The 25,216-nt window shown below is 41.0% G+C and overlaps 2 protein-coding genes across 2 annotated transcripts; both read left to right on the top strand.

The window, feature by feature from the left end:
* Positions 1–57: 57 nt before the first annotated feature.
* LOC306781139 (dnaJ homolog subfamily C member 5-like) lies at positions 58–12,414 on the top strand. Its single transcript, XM_079273855.1, has 5 exons — positions 58–186; positions 9,936–10,076; positions 11,058–11,265; positions 11,758–11,944; positions 12,275–12,414. Exons 2-5 carry the CDS (start codon positions 9,970–9,972, stop codon positions 12,370–12,372), a joined length of 600 nt encoding a protein of 199 aa, XP_079129981.1. The 5' UTR covers positions 58–186; positions 9,936–9,969; the 3' UTR covers positions 12,373–12,414.
* On the top strand, positions 12,392–25,193 carry LOC306781138 (laminin subunit alpha-5-like). The gene is made up of 15 exons (XM_079273854.1): positions 12,392–16,026; positions 16,221–16,372; positions 18,403–18,535; positions 18,803–18,946; positions 19,099–19,229; positions 19,407–19,574; positions 20,327–20,459; positions 20,577–20,731; positions 21,035–21,227; positions 21,404–21,541; positions 21,886–22,045; positions 22,152–22,282; positions 22,414–22,507; positions 22,595–22,714; positions 23,214–25,193. The coding sequence occupies exons 1-15, from the start codon at positions 15,961–15,963 to the stop codon at positions 23,360–23,362; spliced, it is 2,067 nt and encodes a 688-aa protein (XP_079129980.1). The 5' UTR covers positions 12,392–15,960; the 3' UTR covers positions 23,363–25,193.
* Positions 25,194–25,216: the final 23 nt, after the last annotated feature.

Consider the following 25,216-nt stretch of genomic DNA (forward strand, 5'->3'; position numbering starts at 1 on the left):
GTGGCTCAGCCAGGATTGACAGTTCCTTCCTTCCTAGTGTAGCCGTTAGCTCTGTGGCTGTTTTACCGGCGGTTTGAATGGTTTAGCGGCGGAAAGCAAATCAAAACTGGGATGCGAGTATTATAAAAAATATAGTGTTAACGTTACGCTTAATTTAAAGACAAACAGAAGCCACTCTAAAACAAGGTAAGAAACGCACACAGTTAGCCAAATGGGCTAACTGTGACTGTTCGGTTGACAGTCACGAACCGAGAGCCGTTACATACAACGTAACGGCTCTCGGTTCGTGACTGTCAACCGAACTAGAAGATAACGGTCGACCCAACCAAAGTCTGCCTGCCCTCACATACTGTAACGGTTACGGTCGACCGTTATCTTCTAGTTCGGTTGACAGTCACGCACCGAGAGCCGTTACAGTATGTGAGGGCAGGCAGACTTTGGTTGGATTCTGATCGTTTTATAACGATTATTGCGACACATTTGACGTTAGTCAGTCTTGAGGATAAACCCGGATTTGTACTCTGTTGCAAGTGATCTCTAATGTGTTTGTGACCTGTCTTTGGTAGTTAGTGTCAGAGAGACAGGTGCAACTGAATAGCATGTCAACAAAAATAGCAACGCTATCTAAGAATTGATAGTTAAGTAGTCTAAATTACTTCATTTGTATTGTTATTAACGGGATAGTACTTGCTGAAATGGATGGAGTAGAGCTGCTGTCTTTCTCACTCTCGTCCTCGTGATGTATAGCGTTATGTGGAGTGGCAGGTGGTCTCAAAAACTGTCTCACTGCGTGTGTGTGTGAGAGAGAGCCCGCAGCATGTATGTTTATGGCAGAAGATGTACAAATGTAATCATGAAGACTTTGTTATAAAGTCTGGTCAGCCACTTTGGTTCTGTCATTAACTGTAATCTTGTTAATTACAGCAACCAGGTCCTGCAGTATATGTCATGGTGATGTGTGTTTTTTAGCAGGCATATCAATGTATTCACCTTTTCTCTCCCAACTGTGATTCTGAGGACTTATGCTTAAAGTCTGTTGTTCATTTTAGTCAGGAATGATCAAAATATATTGCATTTGTCTCTATTTTGAATTTTAAGTTACTTTGTTGTGTTTTTGGCAGATTTGAGTGGAACAATCCATTGTAGTGGTGTTGCTGTAAATGTACTAGTTATATCTGTGCAGTGTTACATACTTCCAGCGTATGACTGCTTGTGGATTGGTCTTTAATTATTTGATGATTTCTTCTGGGAGCGTGTCACTTAATATAATGGAATTAATCACTAAAGTGTATATAATGACTACCGGTAAGTGGGTTAAGGAAAATAATAGAACATTTGATTTGCTCATTTTACTGTAATGCAGCCTTTAAACCAGGAAAAGACACTCATGTGATGTTACAATAACCAAAATCTAAGACAATATCGCGTCTCCTATCACAATACTTGTATAATGTAAAGAATGTTGTCATGGGATTTGATCCTCTGTAAATGTGTTGGTCTCAAGTGATTGGTTAGCAAAAATCGAATCCCCCACGGAAATTAGATTAGATTAAAGTGGAGGTAATATCAAAATGAAGATGTATCGGTGTTTAACAAGTTGACATTCTGTCTGACATCAGGCACCGATTGCACATCTTTCTGTGTTTTACGGGGACATTCCAACATGGAGACTGGGAAATCCGTGGATCGAACCACCAATAATTCTATTAGTGGATGACCCTATCTAGCTCCTGAGCCACATCACACTTTCCCAGGGCCCATAGTGACATCTTCATGCCTCCAGCCTCACATTTAAGAAGCTTTTTGCTTACATCACCCCAACAATGGGTACATTTTACAAAATAGAAACTTGTTTCTGTTCCATGTTTGATAAGGATTTACCTAACTTATTGAGCCATTTCTTAACTCGAGTAACTCTGATTGGCTTTGTGGTGCAGTGTGACAGTTTCTTGTCAGAGTTTCCCTGCTGTGACCCTTGAAAACCTAAAATTATCCCCCAGCTGGGAATCCTACTTTGGTGATATTTGTATCCCCACATAGAAGGCTGACAGGGTTCGTATTCAGTCTCTGACATTTGATACAAAAGAGTATTAGACGAGCTACTGCATGAACCGAGCTTTACAGAACCACTTGATTCATTCATTAGCATTTTCTTATGCAATTAATGATAGACCAGCCCAGTTCATATTTTTATTACACAGTGAAATGCTCCCTTGCTGTTATCTTTCAGTTGTTGTTGTGTTTTTTTAAGCAGCATTTCATACTGTCCAAATGCAAAATGCCTGCTTTAACATCACTTATTGCTGCAGAAATGAGTCTTAAAACCTGGAAATGAGTTAGCATTTTGCACTTTCAGTTCCCTCTTTGTAAGTCTAACTGGGTTTTTGGTTCGAAACACAAGCTCAGGAAATTGTAATGTTTTGTTCTACGACATAAATTAACTGAGTAAATACCTTATTTTTTAATTAAGCTCTATTTTTCATTTATTTAAATGATATCCATCTAGACAGCGTTTTCAAGTCACTTACTCCCAATAATAGGAATTCACCAGAACTTGTCGTGTTTTTTATCACAATCTTCCCACCCCGACATGTTACTAACATATAGGTTTGTTTGACCAGCCATTCATCGCTGGTTTCCTTCTACTTGATCCCACGGACCCGTTGAGCTAAACAAGGCCAATCTCGCTTTCAATTTACCTCACACTGCATGAAGAGACACAAGAAACTGACTGTAAAAGAATCAGAAACAGTAAATCTCCCCCTGTAGTTTAAACTTTTACAGGTGTATAAAACACTCCTTTTTTAAAAGGGAGACGGTGGCTGCTGAAGGTCTCAGGTCATGTCAGAGAGTCTTGTCATGATGACCGTGTCCTAGACATGATGCTGTAACAGTCCTGTGATCACAAGTCACATGAGGCTGTCAAATATTCACTTTCCTTTTTCTTACGACGTCACACTTTGTCTCTTTCTCACCCTGAACCAAACCCTTCTCTCAGTCAGTCACTCCATCTCTGTGTCCCTGACACATCCGTCTCCACCCTCCAGCTCTATCATTCCTCTCTTAACTTTGACTGGGTTTCAACATCAGATTTGCTCTGGTGGATCATGGGTGTTTCTCTATGAAGTACTAACTTCCTGAATAGTGTGAAAAACAAAACTGCAATGCGAGAGTTTCACAGCAAATGTGTTATTTATGTTAAAACACAATCTTTCTTGGGACTTGATGGAACATACTTATGTTAGCTCCACAGGTTTTTACGTAGAAACCTAACATTTTAAAAATGTATATCTCCTTCCAACCCCTCTGGGTAACGAGTATCACTGTCACACAACGTTTAACCGTGACAGCTCCAAATCCACAAAACCAGCCTGACAATCGATTGCATGAGAGTCTAGAGCAGAGCTGGATAGTTGTCAGACCCTGGTCGGAGCTGGCCGATGCTACGCTATGATTGACCAGTCCGTGTTTCAGGACTTAGTGAACAGTCAATTGCTTTGCTACAACAGATTGAAAAAAAATGGTCTAATATTGAACATTTCTTGATGTAAACATTCTAAATGTGTCCCAGTTGCAGTGCAAGGGACCTATGAAAGAAGGAATGTTCATTCCCTAATCTTGAAAGCATTCTATTGAAGTTATATGAGGCGAGCAAGTCCAACAACAAAACTACTGCTTGGTTATGTTTCGGCTACAGAAGTACTTTGTTCACACAGGACTCAGACAGCAGTCTCATGGGGTGAAGCCTTGTGTTTTTGGTCCCATCCACCACACCGACCTCTCTATTCAGACTTCTGCTTACTCATATGAAGCTTATTTCACTTCACTTATTTAGTCTCCAACAAAATAAGTTTCCCTGCAGTTTGCCTCTAGTCATCTACCCTATATTGGTGGCTAGCATACACATAAGTCATGACAACGATTAGACTAGGGAGGCTGTAAAATGTCTTTTACACCTTCACAAGGATTATTTCTTACTAACGATAATGGTTTTTATCTCCAATTAATGTAGGTCGTCTCAATAGACATATTGCTGGTTAGCAGCTAAACAAAGTGCAAATACTAACTCTAACCAGATTCATAGGGGGGGCATAATATTATAAAATGTGATGATTTAGTCAACAGAGAGCTGGCTAATGTAAGCCCTCCTGAATATATGTAAGTATCATCTGTTTAATAGATGCTCTATTACAATCAAATGTGTGTAGAATACTACCGGCTCTGTACAAAGTGTATGTGCATACACAGTGTACCTTAGCAGAGTCAGTACTTTAATGTTTCCTCATTGAGAAAGCTCAAGCACAAATGCTGACAGACAACCGATTGGACATTAGCTAATGAATTGGATTGGCCCTTTTTGCATCACAGCATCCTGGGGCCAAGACGTAGAGACTGATGGGAAAGCAGTCTATGGAGTGATGTGTGTCTATACATTTGTATGAATGTATCTATTTTACTATCAAAGGGGTGGATGAGCACTGGCTGTCATTGTTCTCCTAATAAGTAGCAAGTCAAAGGTAACTTAATTTGCAGTTTGCTTTGAAGATGTTTTGTTACTGAACGAAGAGCAAACAGCAGGTGCCTTTAATGGATATGTCCTTGTCTTCATAGACAAATCAAAGACAAATTATACACAACTCTCTGTATTTTGGGCTTAGTCCCTGTCATCATGTGGTATATTTCTACTCCTAACAAACCACATAAAGGGTGGAGATTCCACGCATACATATTCGTCTTGTCAACATAGTCTTCAGTCACGTTCATGACTATTGAAGAAATATCAGTGTGTATTTCTCTAAGCTGACATATGACAACCCGTGCAGATGCTTTTAATCTCTTTTCACACTTTTTGGGACAATTCTTCCGTCTCCACTTCTTGGCTCTGGCACAGGAAGAAGATGTTCCTGTGTCTCACATAAAGCTCTGAGGGGCTCAGTTATTTTTCCAGCTGCGAGATGGACATTGATTTGAAATGTCATTGTTCTCACATGGGCAGGGAACCAAACAGAACCAAAAAAAGAGTTTTAAAATCCTTTTTAGTTTCACGTGCAATGCATCAGTGGTTAGTTTCCTGTCCTGTGTGCATGTGTGTGGCAGCTGTGTTTACTGTGTCAGTCGTAGCATTGAGGTTTCATTACCATCTATTGATTTTTGGCGTGTGTGTGTTTGTAACCTGATCGCAATGAATAAGCTGCAACAATCACTGCCTGCCTGTCTGTTTGTCTCTGTGTTGTTGTTTTCATTTTACTATTACAATAGCGCTGCAACTAACTATTATTTCCATTATTGATTCATTCTCAGATTATTTTCTCGAATAATGGATTAATTGTTGTGTCCATGAGATGTCAGATTGCCTGTTTTAATTTCCTGCATCTTCAAATGTCTTGTTTTGTCCGATCAACGGTTCAAACAAGAGGGGACAAATTATATTAAAGGACAATACCCACCACAGTCTTTTCACACTGCTAGTCTCAGCTGCAAGTGCCCTCTGTCTTACCACTAGTCTTCAGAGGAGCTTCTTTCCTCAGGCTGTGAGACTTCTAAATTCATCGTCCACCCTCCACCAGATAATATAGATTGGCATTATTTTTATATATTTTCTGATGTAGCAAACTCGGACTACAAACTGCATTATGTTGCGCAACGCTGTGGTACAATGACAATAACCAGAGCCGTGTACATAAACCTTGTACTTGAAAGAGAAGGTGAAGAGGATGTAACTGTAAATGTCCCTCCTTTAACGATCCATTGATAATACGATTAAATAATTTAATCTCAGTATTTTTCATTTAAATGAGCGGTGTCTATCTTCTGATTGCTGTGGGCTTTTAGAAGAATGTTTTTGATGCGTTTATGTAAAAAAAATTGTGTGGATATTGTGGAATGCACAAATTCTCTATTTATTGTTTAGCATAATGGCATCAAAATAGGGCTAAACATGGAGAAACGAGGAGGGAGGGAGGCGAAACAGGATAGTGAAGCGTAAACAACACTTAGAGGAGAGTTGGTGTTGGAAAAGGAATAGGGGACAGAGTAAAATGGATGGATTTCATACATCCTATTTAACCTTATCATTTTAAGAACAACTCATGACAGGAAGGATGACGAGGTTGTGATGTTTGCTTCACACACAGGACTCATGACATGAACCACACAGATGTGACTCTTTCTGTTGTCTCGCTCTTGGTGTCTGAGTGAAGTGATGAGCTTTTGATGCAAGCTGACAGAAACCTTGCTCTATTTTTCCTCAATTTATCTTACACACATGCACACACAACAAAAGAGAAAAACAGCCTAAAATAGATGCATAAATACAACCACAGACTGTAATGTAGCTACCATATTCTCCAAACATTTGGCTGTTTTAACTATGACAGGATGAGAATGTTGCTGATACGCTGTTGCTTTTCCTGACACCTCGAACTCCTCCTGTTGATGGTTCAGTTTGAAACTACAAATATGGCAGCTGTTCAGATTTTTACAAAGCATTGAACTTTGCATGTTATGAATGTGTTGCTGGATTATGCAGGAACAAGGAGGTTTTGATTTATGTGTGGGAGCTGCAAAATATTTTTATTTTGTGCCGTTTGACATGTAAAGGATGAGTTGTGACCCTGACAAAAGAAATGGCTTTATTGGCACAGATGCAGCCTCAGAAATGTACTCCACTGCAAGTGTAATAGGAAAGTGTTGTGGGTAATGGCTGCAAATCAATGCGCAAGACTGTTGTACGGTAATGGTGACTTATTATATGAGACTCGGTTGTGAAATAACACACAATTTCAGTCCCCACTCGCACACGTTCACACTGTAAGACACAAGCCATATGCTGTCTCCCTCATCACACCGTGTGTTAATTCTTTCCAGTCTGTTTGGTCCTGTGAATGGAGATTTTGACTTGCATGACGAAATGTCATTGGCATGCCAGCTAAAGTAGAGTCTTTGGTTCAGGCTCAATACGATGGTTGGGTGCGATTATTCTCTCTCTCTCTCTCACACACACACACACACACACACACACACACACACACACACACAGAGTCTTTCAGTGTGTTGATAATCCCTGGAGTACAGATGAAATGCACTTATTGGTTAATTCCGGTTGGGTCGGTGGGGAATCTGTGTTGTGACTGGTTAATCAGAGGCACAGCAGTGGGCGGGATTTAGGGAGGTGTTAAATCAACTGTCGGGGGAGTGTTGTGGAGCCATTGTGGCCACAGCTGCCATCTGGTGCCGTATAAGCCTTTACAGAGACTAACGCCTGACACACAAATGAGAACTTTGAAAATATGTTCGGCAGCCTGGTGTCTCATTTTATTTTAAACTCATTTTTTCTTTACATTCTTTGGAAAAGGATGCGTTTATGTTTCTTTTCAACTTCATACTGCCTTGTAGCCCGTTACAAGCTGATAAAGTCAGACACTCACAAAAAAACGTCATTGGCCAATTTAAGCTTATCACAGTTATATAAGTATTGGCAAATACATTAGTTTGACCATCAAAGAGAACTGAAAATGTCCCAAAATGTCCTGCTCAAAGTGCTGGTCAAGTGCTAGTAATGTGTATGGAAACAGGTTTATTAAATACGGTAGGCACCGGTCCTTTATTATTGAAGAGCTATGTTTTACACAAGCACAGTGTGCTCGCTCGGATTCATGCGGAACGACTGATACTGACTCATGTCTGTGTTCTTAATCATTTCTAAATGTCACTCAGGAATGTGATTTATTTTATCAATGTTTTAGATTTGAGATATATTTTTGAGTTTATATATATATATATATATATATATATATATATATATATATATATATATATATATATATATATATATATATATATATATATATATATATATATATATATATATATATATATATATATATATTTTGACATTGCTGTCCAGTGGTGGCTGTTTCCGACTTTTGTGATCCAACAATTTCCAACAACTCCAGAGCTTTGTTAAATCCAAAAGTCAGTATTTGTAGAAAAAGGATAGGTGTAATTATTTCGAAAATTTACGACATGTTTTATTCAACAAAATATTCTGCTTCATATCATATTTTTTTGGTGTTTAGCCTTCAAAATTTTTTTTATTTTAGGGTGATGATGTCATAAAATGTGACTGCATTTAAAGCTTGATTTGAAAACCTCGATAGAAGCTTAAAAAGAATATATTGAAATTTGGTACAGCCCCCTACTTAGTTGTTGTAAACATTACTGTTTCTGCTCAAGAAATAAGTTAGTTTTATTTTAAACATAAATAAATTATAATCCAATTATCAATTATTGTTTTTAAATAATATATCAAAAAGCACATTTTTAATAATGACAAAGAATCAATGAGTATTGCCAAAGAACCAACCAATAAGGAGTATCGATGAGAGTAAATGCTCAGCAGAAAGGTGCAGGTCTTGTGACGACAGGCATGCATCTTATTTTCCTGTTAATTTAAGTCGCGCACACTCGTCCAGGTGAATGTGTGGAGCTGAAGGCTTACTGTGGTCTCTAAGCCTGTTCACCCTCATACACCTGCTGTCTGACAGCGTTGTAACAACCAGAGGGTTACTGGTACTGCACAGTTCAAAGGCCACAAAATGGATTTCAAATCCCTTGTTGTAACACATTTACAAATAAGTATTTGTAGTTTATATGTGTGCAAATATTTACATGGTTCATCATCATCTCTCTTCCTGCTTGAAGTTGGTTTATTTGCCTTTTATAAAGCAACTTATTCACTTTATATTGTCAATGGGTTTATTGCGTTTTTTTGTGGTCTGGTTGAATTAGCTTATCATGAATTAGCTGTGCATAAGCCCTGTACACCCACAGTGGACCCACAGTGGGTGGATTAACTGTTTTCCATTGTGTCTGGCCTGCAGCTGATCTCCTTTAACTATTTACCTGCATTGCCTCAGGCTTTTACCAAAGGATTTAGCATGAATGCTAATATTGCATAACAGTAGCATCAACTCCTAAATCACCAATATTTCAACACAACCGCTACAGTAGCTTGGAAAAGAAAGTTGCCAGCGGCTATTTACAGTAGATATACTGTATTCTATTGTAGTGATATAAATGTCATGTTTGGTGCTGTTAGATTGCTGCTAGACTGAGCAAACATATTTTTGACTGCAGTGAAAACGTTTTTTGAAAGCCACCACTAAACTAACACCTTTATCTTCAGCTGTGTAGAAATACGGGTGTTAAACGCATTTATTCTTCAAGAGTCGATGATGGAAGTAGCTTAGGAGTGAGCCATCTCACTTCCTTCTGATCTCTGTTGACAGTGCGCACATGCACAGTACTGATCGGGCACTCGGAAAGAAACTCCCAATTATATTCTGTCACTGTATTGATGCAGTCGTTCACTCATGCATCTTAGAATGGAGGAATCTTGACAGCTTTGCTAAAGACAAAGTTAATGAGCTGAAGTGAGTTTTAATCGAGCATTTCCTGGAAACACAAGGTTAATTGGGTGGCATTAGAAATTGTGTCACGTGGTATTTATATTGGCAGCAGCTGCTACTTTACCTGTCAGCTAACACACCTCTGACGTACTTCCTGCTTCTTTACGACAGTCTTTCTGTTAGAGACACCGCCTCTTGTTTACTGAAGCTCCTGAACAGTTGACTTCAGGGCACAGATTATGAATCTCGCTGCCTGCCTGGCTGCGTGACATGGACTGAGGTTACCCTGGTTTATCTCATTTATTTCTTACTCTTTCTCTACACAACACACCTTTAAATCCCGCAACACCATGTTAACGAAGCAGCTGACCATGCAGCTTGACAAATCAGTATGAAAGGTGGAATGAGTGTTGTACATTAGGTCCTGCAAAATTGTGTGTGTGTTCTGGTGGTGTTTTTTTACAATATCAAAGTTTCTACCAACTTCTTTTGTCCTCTTCTCTTGTTTTTCTTCCGACCTGACAGGTGAGAGAGAGAGACCGAGAGAGAGAGAGAGACCATGGAGCAGCAGAGACAGAGATCTCTCTCCACATCAGGAGATTCGCTGTACGCCGTGCTGGGACTCGATAAGACAGCAACGACAGATGACATCAAGAAATGTTACAGGTATGGGTTGATACCCACACCGAAATGTACTACAGTAATACAACAGCCCCATAATCCATCTTTGATATTGATCGTTTTAATGTAACACCACTAGAGGGAGTCAGAGGCCTCTGACTACTTCAATTAGAAGTTCATTTCAGGCGTTCTTTGCTCCGTATTGCTTCATTCAGCTTTTGAATCAAGCATATTGAATTACTATATTTAAATGGTGACTTTTCAATAGGTTTTAAAGATGAAGGATGTAAAATGTTGATTCAATTTTTTCGACAACAGGAACTTTCCCCGAGTAGGGACAAGGAACCTTTTAAAGAAACTCATTGTGTTTCGACCACAGGGACCAGGGGGTAGTCCTTTCTGTAAACTATAGGAACTTTCGGGGTGGGGTTTGGAGGGATGACTGTCGCTCGTATGAATTTCAGATGTGGTGAGCGCATTTCTATTGGTTTGATTACAGTAAATATCAAGTTAGTCTTTGCTCTCGGCCTCCGGAATCATTTTTTAAATGATAGAAAGAAAAAGATAGAGAGATCACGTGAGCGAGAGGTAGAAGAGAGAGGCAGCGGGGTCCTGTGAATGGGTGAGCAGCATTCTTAATGCAACAGTCATTTTGTTTCTGTGACTGGTAACCGATATTCCTGTTTTTATTTCAATTCCAACCTCGTTAATGAAGTAATATTTCTCAACACCATGGTGAGAAGAAGTATCTAAGATGTCCATCCTCCGAACGTTGTAGTTTCACCTCGGCCCACGATGTCAAGAACATCCGACGGCCCCTAATGACGTAGCCTAGTATAAGGGAAGTCGGATTCTCTTAGCACCACGGTGGTCTATTTCTTACGAAATCGACACATTTTTGACGTGATGAGTGATTTCACCGCTGTCACAATTTTTGTGTTTTTTATAAATGTTTGATAAAAGACCAGCATAACAGAGAAAACCTTGCCAACATTAACTTTCTTGTTCTTTTCTTTTTTTTTACAGGAAACTAGCATTGAAGTTCCTCCTGGACAAGAACCCGGACAACCCAGACGCATCTGAAAAGTTCAAGGAAATCAACAACGCCCACTCAATCCTCAGCGATACCAGAAAGAAGAACTTCTACGACAAATACGGTTCTCTGGGGCTCTATGTCGCAGAGCAGTTTGGAGAGGAGAATACCAACTTTCTTCTGTCCAGCTGGTGGGCGAAGGTTGGACGGACGCCATTTATTCTTTCTTTATGATCAACTTTAAGTGAACTCAGAGGGATGTTGGCCTTCCAAGTATATTTAACTTAACATCTCTACTAAATGTTTGCTTATATGAACTCTTGACAATGTCCGAAGAATCAGGTCCGGAGTTACCCTTCCACACATAATCCTGATCGGTGCACCCTTTTTCTTTTATCAAAAATATCCTAAATTACATCCACTGTGTGTCAGTGTTGTAAAACGATGAAAATGCTCGAGGAGTAGTGAATACTTTGTGTTGGCACTATGTATTCCTTACTTTAACTCCAAAAAGCTTTTCACAGCACATAACCTGTATTCAGATAAGTGCATTCTTCTCAATATCTGCTACTCCGGTGTTTAATCAGGATTCAGTGTTAATTGTTTGCCATGTCTCCATGCTATCTTCTGCTCTGCCGAGTCCTTCATCAGGTCAGTTGTTTAACTCAAGTCTCTCTCCTCTTCATCCCACAGGCCTTGATCGTCTTCTGCTGCCTGTCCACTGGCTGTTGTTGCTGCTCTTGCTGCTGTGACTGTTGCTGCGGTTGCTGCTGTAACTGTTGCTGCGGTAAATGTAAACCTCGGCCGCCCATGGACCAGGAGCCCGAGTTCTACGTCTCCCCCTGGGACCTCGTGGCCCAGATGACCGCTGACGAGAGAGGTGAGAGCAGATACTGAAAGAAAACACAATACTTATCTGTCATATGTATCTTGTGTATAGATATATCATGTATATTTACATGATATATAGACAATGACATATGCAACACTTCATCATAATCAATATTAGGTCCAACCCTCTATGATTCAACAAAGTAAACATCAAAGTATAAAAGAAACTTTGTGTGTGTGTGTGTGTGTGTGTGTGTGTGTGTGTGTGTGTGTGTGTGTGTGTGTGTGTGTGTGTGTGTGTGTGTGTGTGTGTGTGTGTGTGTGTGTGTGTGTGTGTGTGTGTGTGTGTCCGTCCGTCCGTCCGTCCGTCCGTCCCCAGATGGCGGTGAGCCCATTGTGATGCAGCCCTCCTCAGCCACAGAAACCACCCAGCTCACCTCTGATGCCCGCCAAAGCTACAGGACCGACGCATACTAGACACGCATACAGCTCACACCTGGCAGTTAACCACAGTTATAGTATCAACCAATAACACACACACACCAGCAATTGATAGATAGCATCTCTCACAGTCAGCCATCACTCGGCTCAGCCCAAACGTTTACCTTTCATTCACGTTCATTTTGTAATTAATGTGAAGTGAGGAGAGAAGGACAAATCAACGCAAAACTAAAAAATGTATAAAAATATTCTTTTAACACTAAATCTTAGGTGATTCACCAGTTTAAGATGAATCCGGCCAGAGATATCAAACACTTAAAATCGACGTTTGACGTTTGACAATAAAGATATTGTGTCATTGACAGCGTGTCTACACAGCAGGCGTTTGGTTCTTAGTTTTAACTCTCTACACAGGAGTGAAACAACCCAATGTGTATTTAAATGCTATTTCTATTAAATGTCTATTTTCTTCTGTACTACAGTGGTTGTGTGTTGGGCTCTGAGCAATGCCAAAGCGTTGGCGACCTACACATGTAATCTGCATGACGTACATTTCGCCATCTGTCCATATCAGCTGGGCTAACCACGGACTGTCCGCATGCAGCCCAAAGGTTATGATGCAAACTTGTACGCGTGACAAACTTTGTACACAGACACACAAATCTCTTCTCAGTTTTCTATTGTGTGTCTCCTCTGTCCTCTGTCCTCCTGCCTGTAACCCTGAAATCAATCTCCCGAGATGCACAGCCGCGTGCGTCCTTTTGCGGAAGTGTTTTCGCCACCTGTGACGTATAAAAGAGGCGTGACACGCAGCTGTGCCACACGTCATAATTAATTGACGTTGCTTTAAAATGACGGCTCCGAAGCGCGGATGTCTCATGTCGTTAAATGCCTGTCTCCTTGTGTCCTCTCTCCTCCTTGTGTCTTCCTTCACTCGCATGTCAGGTGGGAGGGACAGGGAGAGGAGGCGAGGATGTACAAACTGAAAAATGAGAAGAGCTTGTAGTAGAAACAGACTGTCTGTCTGTTTTGGACTATATCCGACTCTTATGTGCTGTCGACACTACAAGGAATTGACATCTCACATATTTGCCAAGTGGAAATTTATGCAATACGTTACAGGAAAGAGTTTTGTGACACGTCACACGAGTGTTTTACCCTTGATGTCTAGAACTTTAAAAAAGATCTACATTTTGTTCTTCCTATACTCAGAAACTGCTCGTGGATGAGAAACAAGCCGCCTCCTTATAGCTCGTTAGGAAACTCTGCTAAGGCTTCTGTCTCAGCCCAAGGCTGGAAGTAGGACAGTGATCCTGTCTGTCTTCAGTTAGGAGTTTAATTAAAGGACTGTGTGGCGCTGTGGCTGTTTAAATGTCCGAAGAGGTCAAAACTACAGCAACACTTGTAGTCTATAGAACAACTTTATTGTGAGACCAAAGTCTTTCTGCTCATGGAGCCCCTCTCGGTGTGGAGAGGGCAGCTCACACTAGCATCGCGCACCCTCACCATTGAAACAGTTTGCTCACTTGGATCTGGTTCAGCAGGTTTTGTGCCTCTCCATTCTGAAGTAATTTGTCTGTTTTATAAGTTTTGCTGGGGAAAGTCAGAAGAAATAACATCCCAGAGAGATCCCTGAATTCATTTCTATAAGTCTGGCATGCAGACACCCTGAGCAAGTCCATTTCCTCTGTCGTCCAGCACGTCTATACTGCATGATTTAAGCAGGTTTCCAACCAGACAGAAACCGCTTCCTTGAGGAAACACCGGACTGAGCCAGCAGACAAACGGTACCGGTACTGCTCAATGTTGACAGCGACGGGTGTGTTTCTCTACTCCCTCACAGAACATCCTGCTTCTTTGAAGAGTCTGAAAAGGTCTTCTAGTAATAACTAACTCCTATTAATTCTTGAAAAAGTTATCATATTGCTTCAGTTTCTCAGTAAGGCAAGGCAAGTTTATTTGTATAGCACATTTCAACAACAAGGTAATTCAAAGTGTGTCACATAAAACCATTAAAAGCATCAAAACATAAGGCAAAAAGAAAAGGAGATTTAAAAACAATTAAGAACATTCATTGCATTAAAACATTAAAAAACAGTGTCAGAAATAAAATACAGTAGTAAAATGCAGGAAATTGATTAATATATGAATTGAATGTGGTTCAATTAAAGGCAGCAGCAAACAGAAAAGTCTTCAATCTTGATTTAAATGAGCTGAGGGTCTCAGCAGACCTGCAGCTTTCTGGGACTTTGTTCCAGATATGTGGAGCAGAAAAACTGAACGCTGCTTCTCCATGTTTAGTTCTGACTCTGGGAACAGAAAGTAGACCGGTCCCAGACGACCTGAGGGGTCGGGATGGTTCATAAGGTAGTAGCAGATCAGAGATGTATTTTGGCCCTGAACCATTCAGTGCTTTGTAAACCAACAGCAGGATTTTAAAGTCAATTCTTTGTTGGACAGGAAGCCAGTGCAAAGACATCAGAACTGGAGTGATGTGGTCCACCCTCCTGGTCTTAGTGAGGACTCGAGCTGCAGCGTTCTGAATCAGCTGCAGCTTTCTGACGGACATTTTACAGAGACCTGTAAAAAATTGAATAAAAAATTATTAAAAGTAGTAATAATTAGTCACGTTTCTTGTTATTAACGCTACTCTATTGTACATTACATCAGTCATTTAGCAGACGCTTTTATCCAAAGCGACAATTCAGAGGCTATCACATTTCTATACCGTAGAAGGGATTGAACCGCCGACCCTCTGATTGAAAGACGGCCCTGCTGTCCACTTAGCCACAGTCGCCCCTATTGTAGATTTGCCACGGTCCTCTTCCTCACTTCTTCCTTCTTTTGTGTTTTAACGTTGATCCACTTTCTCTTCCGCACAAGAAGGATTGACTTTTGAAAGCTGTGTGAGCCAGTGTTATTAGTAGAGACATTACCAAGTACAATATCGTACATTAGTGACCTCTTGGTGTCATCCGGACAAACACACACATATATACACTGATTGAGCCCACTTTTAGTGTTTTTAGTTTTCAATTTGTTTTGTGAGAAAGTAACAATGTCGTTTAAAGTGACTGTTTAGATTTGACGTCACTGTATTTCTTTCGAGTTGAACACTTCTTTTGTCTTCTATTTGTCTCTGTAGAATTGCTTTTCGTTGTTTTTCTTTTCTTATTTATGTTGTTAATGAAGGGAGGATATTGATATCCAAAGTCTTATTTGTTTGATGTGGCAGCAGTTTTGTAGATGAAATGATCCTCATAGCAACTGAAGAGCAGTTTACAACAAGCCGACTCATTACGTAGAGTATCATTTTCCAGAATAACACTCACTTTCTTCTTTTGTAGCTTATCTTTATTTGTCGCACACAAGTAGCACTCCAGCTCTGCTAAAATAGGAAATACAGCAACTTTGTGGTTGTTTGTGTCAACAGTTGGATTTTTGTTGTGATTGAACCAACCAGGCTAATTTGTTCAATATATTTTCTTCGATTCCTCAATCAAACACTTCGTTCATTATGGATTTATACATATCATGAGACGGTGCAATATGAGCTAAATAATTCTCTCCAATTCTCGTCCAATCGCAAATTTCAAAGGTTCTCTGAGGTTCAGTGGTGCTCTGATGGAGCTCGAGCCCAAAGAATCTTCATCTGAATTCCTGATGATCAGTGACGCCGACCCCAAAGCTGTAAGTCTACCATGTCTCTCTGTCTCTCTGTCTTTGTCTTTCCCATGTGTATAACACATTGTTACTATTTTCTAATACTGTATATTAATTGTTAAAAATGGAAGATGTTAATTCACAGCTGGAATAAAAATGGTTTTCATTTTCAAGTGTTCTAGTCTTTGTTGATGTGTGGCGGGTTGTTTTTAATTGTATAGCTGGAGATCATCATCCTGCGTTCAGCCTCAAACCGTATTGTGGTGAGGAACAACCGTGTTGGCCTCTACACACAACAGTTCAATGAGAGCATCCCCCCGTTCAGTAGCAACTACTACCTGGGAGGAGTACCAGAGCACATGATGCCTGAGAAGTGAGTAGTACACACACATTATTAATGGATGGATTGCCATGGATTTTGTTGCAGATATTCATATCCCCTACAGCAGGGATTCCCAAAGTGTGGTGCGTGCACCCCTGGGGGTGCGCGAGCTGCCTCTAGGGGGTGCGCGAGAGGAAAAGTGTAATGGCGTCTGATGGTGTCATAATATTAAATATTTTAAAAAAAAATAATTTTAATTTAAAAAGTGGGATTTTTCACAAAATAAAAACATGAATTATAAAAATCCCCTTTGTAAGATTTAAAATAAAAAAACGTACAATTTAATAAATGCACTTGAGCTCCTTCCGGCAGTCTTGCCGCCTGCCGCCAGTCGTACACACTAGCCAGCCTAGCTTGTGCAGCTAACAGCGATCTTCATGCATTCAGCAACATTCATGCAAATATGCTAAACTGGCTGAAATCGGGGAAACTGTCAGGTGGGTCGAACGGGAGTCGAACGGGAGTCGAACGACACCAAAAAGGAGGAAGGGATAGCACAGACAAATCGGCCCATCGCGGAGTCAAGGTGAAAAAAGAGGAAACGAGGGTGAGCATCAGACTGGGAAAAAAAAGAGGAAATATGATGAAAAGTATCTGTGTCTGGGCTTCACTTGGATTGGCAACGCAGATTGCCCAAAGCCACAGTGCGTGGTGTGCAGTGAGGTTCTGGCTAACAGTCTGAAGCTCTTATTTACGTCGCCACCTGAACACCAAGCATGCCAGTGCAAGTCAAAAGCCCCTTACATATTTTAAATCGAAATTGGAGGAGTTACAAAACAGCCAAAAACAACTGGAGTCTCATTCATGTGTTGGTCTATAAATGACGCACTACGGGCTTCATATCTGGTTACAGAATAGCGAGAAAGGGGCTACCGCACACAATCGCCGAAGACGTGAGCTTGCCAGCTGCCAGAGAGATGGTGGAATGTATGATTGGGGGGAAAGAAGCAAACAAGTTGGACATGATCCCGGTGTCCAACAACACTGTGTCGCGCCGCATCGATGCTTTGTCCGAAGACATCCTGGCTACATTAGTCGGTCATTAATTGTAAGTTAAATGTGATAATCTGAGCCTGTGCGTGTGTGCTCGCATCCGTATTGCTCTTTAAAAGTGACGCCTTGTGTAACTGAAAGTTATTGAAACTTTGTTGCAGTGTTTCAGGGCGTTTTCACACCTTCAGTTTGTTTGCTTTGTTCTGATTCAGGGATTAATATGATACAATGTTGCAGTTTCACCTTTGTTCGGTTTGTGTTCACACTGCAACATTTAACAGCGGACTAAATATTGTAAACTAACGCCACGCGCGAGCAAACTGTTCTCTCATTGGTCAGATTTTTATGCGGCTGTAAATGGGCTCTGTTGCTTTTTTTTTTTTTTATTATTAAGGGGGGAACCGCTGCCCTACAGGATGAATTTGAATAACTTTGATGATCCTTTAAATTTCCCTCTAGTGCAATCATGAGTTCAACTTTTCTACTTATAAGCAAATACCTGCAAAACTAATGGCATTCCCATCGGCCTCAGCTGTACTTTTTGTTTTCATGCCAATTAATAAATGGATGCAATTTGAGAGGCCACAATTAGTACTACAACAGCCACACCTTGTTTTTACCTGCTCTTACGTCATAAACACAGGAGGGGAAACTATTTTCAGATCAGCCCAAATTCCTGCTTGCCTCTCAGGACTTCCAAAAATGTTTTTTTTTTTTTTTTCCAGTTTATTTTAATTTTGATGAAAAAAAAGCCCCTTGAGGGAAATTTGTAATTTCTTATTGTGGGCTTAATAAACAAAATTGGCTTGCCTTGACTTACAGTCATCGCTCCCTGTCTGCTGTATCATGGAGGTTTGCTATCATGTTAGCTGTAACATTTATACAAGCCCATGATGTAACTTTTTCAACTTGTTGACAAATGCTTCTGCCCCCAAAACTAAAGCTGCCTAAAAATACAGCTTTACTTTAGTTTGTTACAGAACTCTGCCTCCGTCAGGCTGTTTCATTCCGTCTCGGTCTCTTTTCAGGTTGAAGACTCTGTTTCCAAATCAGGGCTCTGTGAAGGGCTGTTTCAGGAACGTGAAGGCCCAGAACTCTCACATCGACTTGAAGAGGATGGAGAGCTCCGGACTCAGTTTCGGCTGCGACAGTGACCTGCTGGTAAGAAAACGCTGAACCACCATTCAGCTTGTATAAAGAGAAGTACATTTAATGGCATTAAATTGTATATTTAGAACTGATACAGCATGTCTTGACCTGCTGTGTGTGTGTGTGTGTGTGTGTGTGTGTGTGTGTGTGTGTGTGTGTGTGTGTGTGTGTGTGTGTGTGTGTGTGTGTGTGTGTGTGTGTGTGTGTGTGTGTGTGTGTGTGTGTGTGTGTGTGTGTGTGTGTGTGTGTGTGTGTGTGTTCGTGTTCGTGTTCATGTAGGTGGCTCGGGAGGCTCATTTCTCCAGTCAGAGCTACCTGGGCTTGGCTCTAACCAACATTCCCAGCCTCAGAAGTAACTTCTACTCCAGCTTCGGCTTCAGGACTGAGCAGAAGGAGGGACTCATGTTCTACCACCATGATCAGGTCTGACGAGTAACCCAACCCCACCTCCTCCTGTTTCCTCTGTCTCTATTTACAGCTATCTTAAATCAGTCAATACGTTTTAAAAGTATCGTCCATGATGTTTGTCTTACATGTTGTGTTCTGACCTGTGGCTGTTGTGTGTGTGTGTAAAGGACGGAGTGTGTCAGGTGTTTTTGAATGGGGGCCATGTTGTAGTGAGAGCTGGCAACAGTGAGATTAAGACGCAGAAGACGTACAATGATGACAACAGCCACTACATTGCTATCTACAACAACATCAATGGGTAGGCTGGCTGTGGAATCCTGTAAAAGTCCACATAAAGCTCTCAGTCGTCTTTTTGTTCCAAATGTCAACATGCAGCCATCAAACTTTGGTACAAATTTAGTTGTAAAAAAAAAAAAAAAAAAAAGCATGCATTGTTGACACTGTGGTGAGTGTTTGATTGCTCACCCTGCTCCAGGATGCGTCTGTACATGGACGACGTGCTGGAGAAAGCAAATGAGGGCATCCGGCTGAACACCAGAGGACGTAGTGTGACGACCACAGAGGGGAGCACCTTCCTGGGAGGAATGCCCGACCAAAGCGTCACCAGTCTCACCGGATGTATCAGCAATGTTTTCATCAAGAGGTGAGAAGTAATGGAAGGATTAGCAACACAGCTCAGTCAAAAACTTTGATATCATGTCATCAAACAAGGTGAAATCATCTCTTTAATGCCAGCGTTATTATCTGCATTCCTACATTCAAACTATTGATATAAATCTCCATGTTCAGAGTATATTAATGTTTTAAAGGCACAATGGTTGTTTTTTCCTGAAAAACAATGTATAGACTGATACAAAAGTAATACCTCTCAATATCTGTGCTTGTATTTTCTTATTTTGCTCTGTACGTTTCTGGCCATCAACCTCTATAAACACGTAGCGACCAGGTGCCAGATGGTATGCACATATCCAAGAGGAGGTTTCGAAAAACGGCGGACCAAGTGCCAAAGAAAAATAAATAAATAAATAAAGCACGGCGGAGTCAAATCTGGGGTTGGCTGAGCACCGTAACCCTCGTTGAGCCGGGGACGTAGAGCCAACTTTGAATGTTAAAAACCAAGGAAGAGGAAGGATTGCTGTTCTAACACCCTTTGACTCCTTGATAAGTCTGCTGTAACATAAGATTCAGTTCCATAATTGTACTTGATTTGAATTTATGTTTGTAATTTTTGTTGAACAAGATATCTTTTCACCACTTTTCTTCTATCTAGCAATAGCTTTCCTTTAATTGTAACTGCTAACATGTTGTCTGTGTCCTACATGATAAATGATCACGATACATACGTATATTGTAATTCAGCTTTGTCTATAATATATGTGTGTCTCTTGTCTGCAGTGAAAAGAGTTCTCAGATGGTGTTGAACCTGCTGAAAGTGAAAGAAAACGTCAACGTTCCTCTTAACTGTCCTGCTGCCAAAAAGCCTCAGCAGATCGTCGCTGCCCAGCCCAAACACAGCAACAAACCCAAGGTACACACACACACGCAAACAGCCAATTCTGCTTTTCCCGCAAATAAAATCAGACCCTAACTGAACCTCTGTGACCAGTAACAAACACAAAATAAATGTAAACTCTCTCCCCTACAGGGAAAGCACAAGAAGCCATCCGGGTCTCGCAGCCGTAACACCAGGGAGTCCTGTCAGGGGGAGATGTCAGACCAGGAGGCCGGAGCGACGCACTTCAGCGGCTCCACACACAGCTACCAGAGATACGACTCTCTGCCCAGCTCGCCCAGCTCAATGTGAGTGTGCACACGCTGTAGATTAAGTGTCCACCCTGTTGGGGAAACTCATCCCTCGAGACAACAAAACACAAGACAGAGTTAGTGACTAGCTGGTGAATAAAGTCGAACATTTAGCAGATAAGGAACCACATATTTTTCTCTGAATATCGTGGAGCCCAAACCAGAGCTAAAAGGAGTAATTATTGGACGTGCATTCATCACGTAAATACAAGGCTGTTTGCTGACATGCAAGTAACAACACTTACAACAATGTTTATAATACAAGTTAATATTTAATCATGTCTCTCTCTCTCTCTGCAGGCCTCACATCTCCATGGCGGTGAGGATCAACTCCTCTGATGGCTTGGTGCTGTACGCGGCTGGCGGGCAGCGTGGCGCAGCCGTGATGTCACTCAGCGTGTCAGACGGCCACCTCTTGCTTTTGTTGGACGGAGGAAAGAGGAAGGTCAGCCTGCGAAGCCGCAAGAAGTACAACGACAACCAATGGCATACGGTGAGGTTAAAAGCAGCGTCATGTGACTAGTTCTACCCCAGGAAGTGCATTTGAGTGAATCTATTTGACACGTTTTCATCTCACAATTTAAGTCTGTCAGGTTTGCGTCATATCACCCAGACAGCCTGTGTCTGATTCACCTGAATATCTCACCTGCTCTGTCTTTGTCACCTCAGGTGTTTATAAAGCGCGAAGGAGAGAAGATCAGCCTGATAGTGGACGGTATCAGCGCTCAGTCTAAGAGAATGCCTGGAGGAGACAGGACTCGTCTCGCTGGGCCTTTATATATTGGAGGAGTCCCGCCCTCACTGACGGTAAAGCATCCAGACTACAAATTACACACACAAGAGTCGGCTACATGGCTGGATGTGATAAATCAGTACCAGAGATGAATAATTTTTGAAGTGGGGCTGTATGAGGTACTGAAATAAGTACAGAATAATAGAGGAATTCTAAAATAATGAGGTAAATAAAACTAAAATAGAATAGAAGAAACATTAAAGACAAAATTACAAGGCAAAAGTGACAGTGGGGATGAGTAATATCTGAATGTGAGATACTGTTATCGCACACAGCGACTCCAAGACAGGAAAGCACCTTCATCACACATCTATTCTTCATGACTTGTTTTCCATCTGTGTTTTCTTGTAAACTTCAGGCTCCAGGCTCCGGTGGCTTCGTTGGTTGTGTCAGGGACCTGACGCTAAACCAAGCCCGTGCAGAAAGCCCCGCTCACAGTCAGGGGACGGTGCCCTGCTTCCAGAGCCCTCTGCAGCCCGGAGCGTATTTCTCTGGCCAGGGAGGACACATGGCAATAGGTTCTTATTGTCACTCTTCTGTGTTTTTAAAAATTTCAGTCACTCACGATGCATCTTCTTGTTTGGGTCGTGATGTGTCCTGACGTAAGGCTCTTTCTCCATGCAGATGAGTCCTTAGTTCTAGGTCGGGATCTGGAAATCAAGTTGGAGGTTCGGCCCGTCTTGGACTCTGGCCTGCTGTTGCATGCTGGGACATCACCTGACCAACGCCTGAGTTTGGTCCTCAGACGGGGAGAGGTGAGACGACACCAGGGAGGGTTTTAACAACAGCTGGATGCTATTTGTATTGAGTTGTAAAAGAAATGCAAGAAAATAAAAGGAGAATAATAATTATTGAACTGAACTAAATTTTGTGTGTGTGTGTGTAGGTGACTGTTTCATTAAACAGCGGCAAAGGTGAATTCTCTACCTCCTTTACTCCTGAGGAACCTCTATGTAATGGCCGCTGGCACACAATCGCAGGTGATTTTACATCAACAAGTTATTTGTCACTGTGTTGTTGCCCCGTTGTAACGCCGAGATAAAGATGTGTCGTCTCTGCGTCTCCAGTGGTGAAGAAGAACAATGTCCTGCAGCTCCACGTTGATGCAGCCAGTGAGCACAGCGTCGGCCCCAAACAGAGCCGCTCTGCAGGGTCCAAAGAGACCGTCTACCTTGGAGGGGTACCCGGTGAGTGCAAATTCACCCTGGTTTTCTTTTTCTTTCTTTTGTTGCACAATGCGTGATCCTGTTTCATTATGTCTTATGGTGAAAATGAAAGTAGTTTTCCACAAAGAACCACTATCTGAGATCATTTATATTAATATATTTAATTTTTCATTGTAATACTTTCTTGCTCGATACTTTAGACTTTATTAAACCCATGGGGAATGTATCTCCACATCACTGTACATCTCAGACAACATCACAATAGTAACATCACACATTCTTGTGATATTACTTACTTTCTCTCTATGGCAGTTTTCTTTTATATTGAAACTATTATGTTTTTTGACATTTATATCAGTTATACAGTTATATCTCCATATCTCTAGAATTCATATGGTAATTATGTAAATTCCACACCAATGTGTAATAGGATAAAATTATGAAGTGATAACTTTGGGGTGGAGGCATGCGGCCGCGAGGCGGTAATTCTAGATTGCCGTTGAACATGTTTGTCCACCAGATGGCGTCACAGTTCCCGGTCTACCTGCAGGCCTGCCTGTCTTCCACGGCTGCATCCGCCAAGCGATGATCAACCGCAGACCTGCCATGTTGTCCAAACCACTCGCTGTGCACGGAGCTGTGGGGACGCAGGGCTGCCCACACATGTAAACCCAACACACACACAATCTTATCCTCACATTCCCCAACTGCAAATTACTGGTGGTGGGTGTCATGTTACTGTAGCTCATTTAAAATATATATTAATATTTATTTTCTATTTTCAGAAAAATGTATGTTTTATATTTTACAGTTTGTTTGTTGCAATATTACTGGTTTGTTTTTGTGCTACAGGGTGCTATGACGTCTGTCTGCGCGTAGAGATGCACCGATACAAGATATCAAATCAAAAGCTAATTCTAAAATGCTAAAATTCAACACTGCTTTCTCTTTCTTACTTTAGGAAGCAAATGGTATTATGTCAATCGGCCGAACTAATTTCCTGAATCTGCATTATATATTGAAGTAAATGATGCATACAGCAGTGTATCGTGCATCTCTAGCAGAGAATGTTAAGAATACCTACTGAGTCGGTACACTGTGAACACTGATGTATGAGCAACGTCCTCAGTCAGCGCAGATGGGCAATGTCACCTGGAACTGGACATTTGGGAATAACGGGCGTCTCAGTGACACAAAGATGAATACATTTATCACATACCAAGAAAGGTTTAGTATTAACCAGTGGTTTAATGTAACGAAGTACATTCACGCACTATACTTAGTAATAATTTGAGGTACTTTTACTTTACTTCAGTATTTCCATATTATGATAATTCAGGTTTTGAAGTTGGAGGTGGGCTTCTCTCCAAACATTTTCAGGGGAGGCTCAGTGAATGGAAATTAAACAAATACAACATTAGGGCCGGGTTGCACCAACAAGGAATAATTCATCTGCAATCAGTACTAAGAGTTCAGAAACACTAGGTTTAAAATGAGAAAATTCAATCATTACGAGCATTACATTACATTACTCATGTCGGCAAAATTATGGCCACATAATGAAAATGAAAAAACGGACACAGAAAAGGTAAGACAGAAAAAGAATAGGCTGCCTGTTTGTCCAATATTCCTGTTCAGCTCCATAACAGTTTACTTGCATAATAATATTGTATCTGGATTAATATTACTACATTTATGTATATTAGTAAAACACTGACAGGGAACACTTTACTCCACAATCAGTACTGTTACTTTAAGTCCATTTTGATAATAGGTAATACTAAGGTTCTTCTGAATGCATTATGTTTAGTTGTAGATGAATACCGTAGTTTTACTGTGTCGTATTAGTACTTCTTCCACCACTGGTATTTACATAGAAACACAGATTAGAACAGGTCAGTCATTGGCTGTTCCAGTGCAGTGAACATGTTGCTCGTGTTTAATGGCCTTAAAGTTATTTTTTTTCCCGTTATTTTCTACATTAAGGTTTCAAAGTAAACCGTAACTATCATTGAGGTAGAAGTTCACTTCCTTCTCCTCCTCACACACTATCTCTATTCTCGTTCCATCAACGTTGGTGATAATGCTGCGTTCAAGTCATGTTGGAGTTACTGTAATAACCAGTTTCTGACTTGTGAATGGTGTTCATTTCAATATCCAAACTATAACTGACAGATTATTTTTCTGAAAGGTCCAATGTATCTGACTTTGGCCATTTTTCAGTTCAGGGTAATAACACCCACATGTAAGGAATATAGTGCTATATTCACAGTATGTGAACGCCTTACAGGGCATGAACGTGCGATTAATTCCTGTATGAAGAGAACTAATCATCCCATCTGCCAGCTCGTGTCCAGGTTCAGGCTACATTTCCCATCGCTATTCCGTCATAAATGTAAACATTTACCAAACATGAGTGTGTGAAACTTGTATGTAATATAACCACTTTTTAAAGAATATCTCACAGAAAGAATAAGCTGTCCCTCCCTGTCACTCCCAGACCCCCTGTTTGTAAATGTATTT

Source organism: Melanostigma gelatinosum, assembly GCF_949748355.1.
Source record: "Melanostigma gelatinosum genome assembly, chromosome: 8".
NCBI lineage: Eukaryota > Metazoa > Chordata > Actinopteri > Perciformes > Zoarcidae > Melanostigma > Melanostigma gelatinosum.

Coding starts and splice junctions, on each gene's coding strand:
- LOC306781138 (XM_079273854.1), top strand. CDS start 15,961: ATGGAGCTCGAGCCCAAAGAATCTTCATCTGAATTCCTGATGATCAGT. Junction 18,536..18,802: donor GCTGCGACAGTGACCTGCTG/GTAAGAAAACGC, acceptor GTGTTCATGTAG/GTGGCTCGGGAGGCTCATTT. Junction 20,460..20,576: donor AACACAGCAACAAACCCAAG/GTACACACACAC, acceptor TCTCCCCTACAG/GGAAAGCACAAGAAGCCATC.
- LOC306781139 (XM_079273855.1), top strand. CDS start 9,970: ATGGAGCAGCAGAGACAGAGATCTCTCTCCACATCAGGAGATTCGCTG. Junction 10,077..11,057: donor GACATCAAGAAATGTTACAG/GTATGGGTTGAT, acceptor TTTTTTTTACAG/GAAACTAGCATTGAAGTTCC. Junction 11,266..11,757: donor TGTCCAGCTGGTGGGCGAAG/GTTGGACGGACG, acceptor TTCATCCCACAG/GCCTTGATCGTCTTCTGCTG.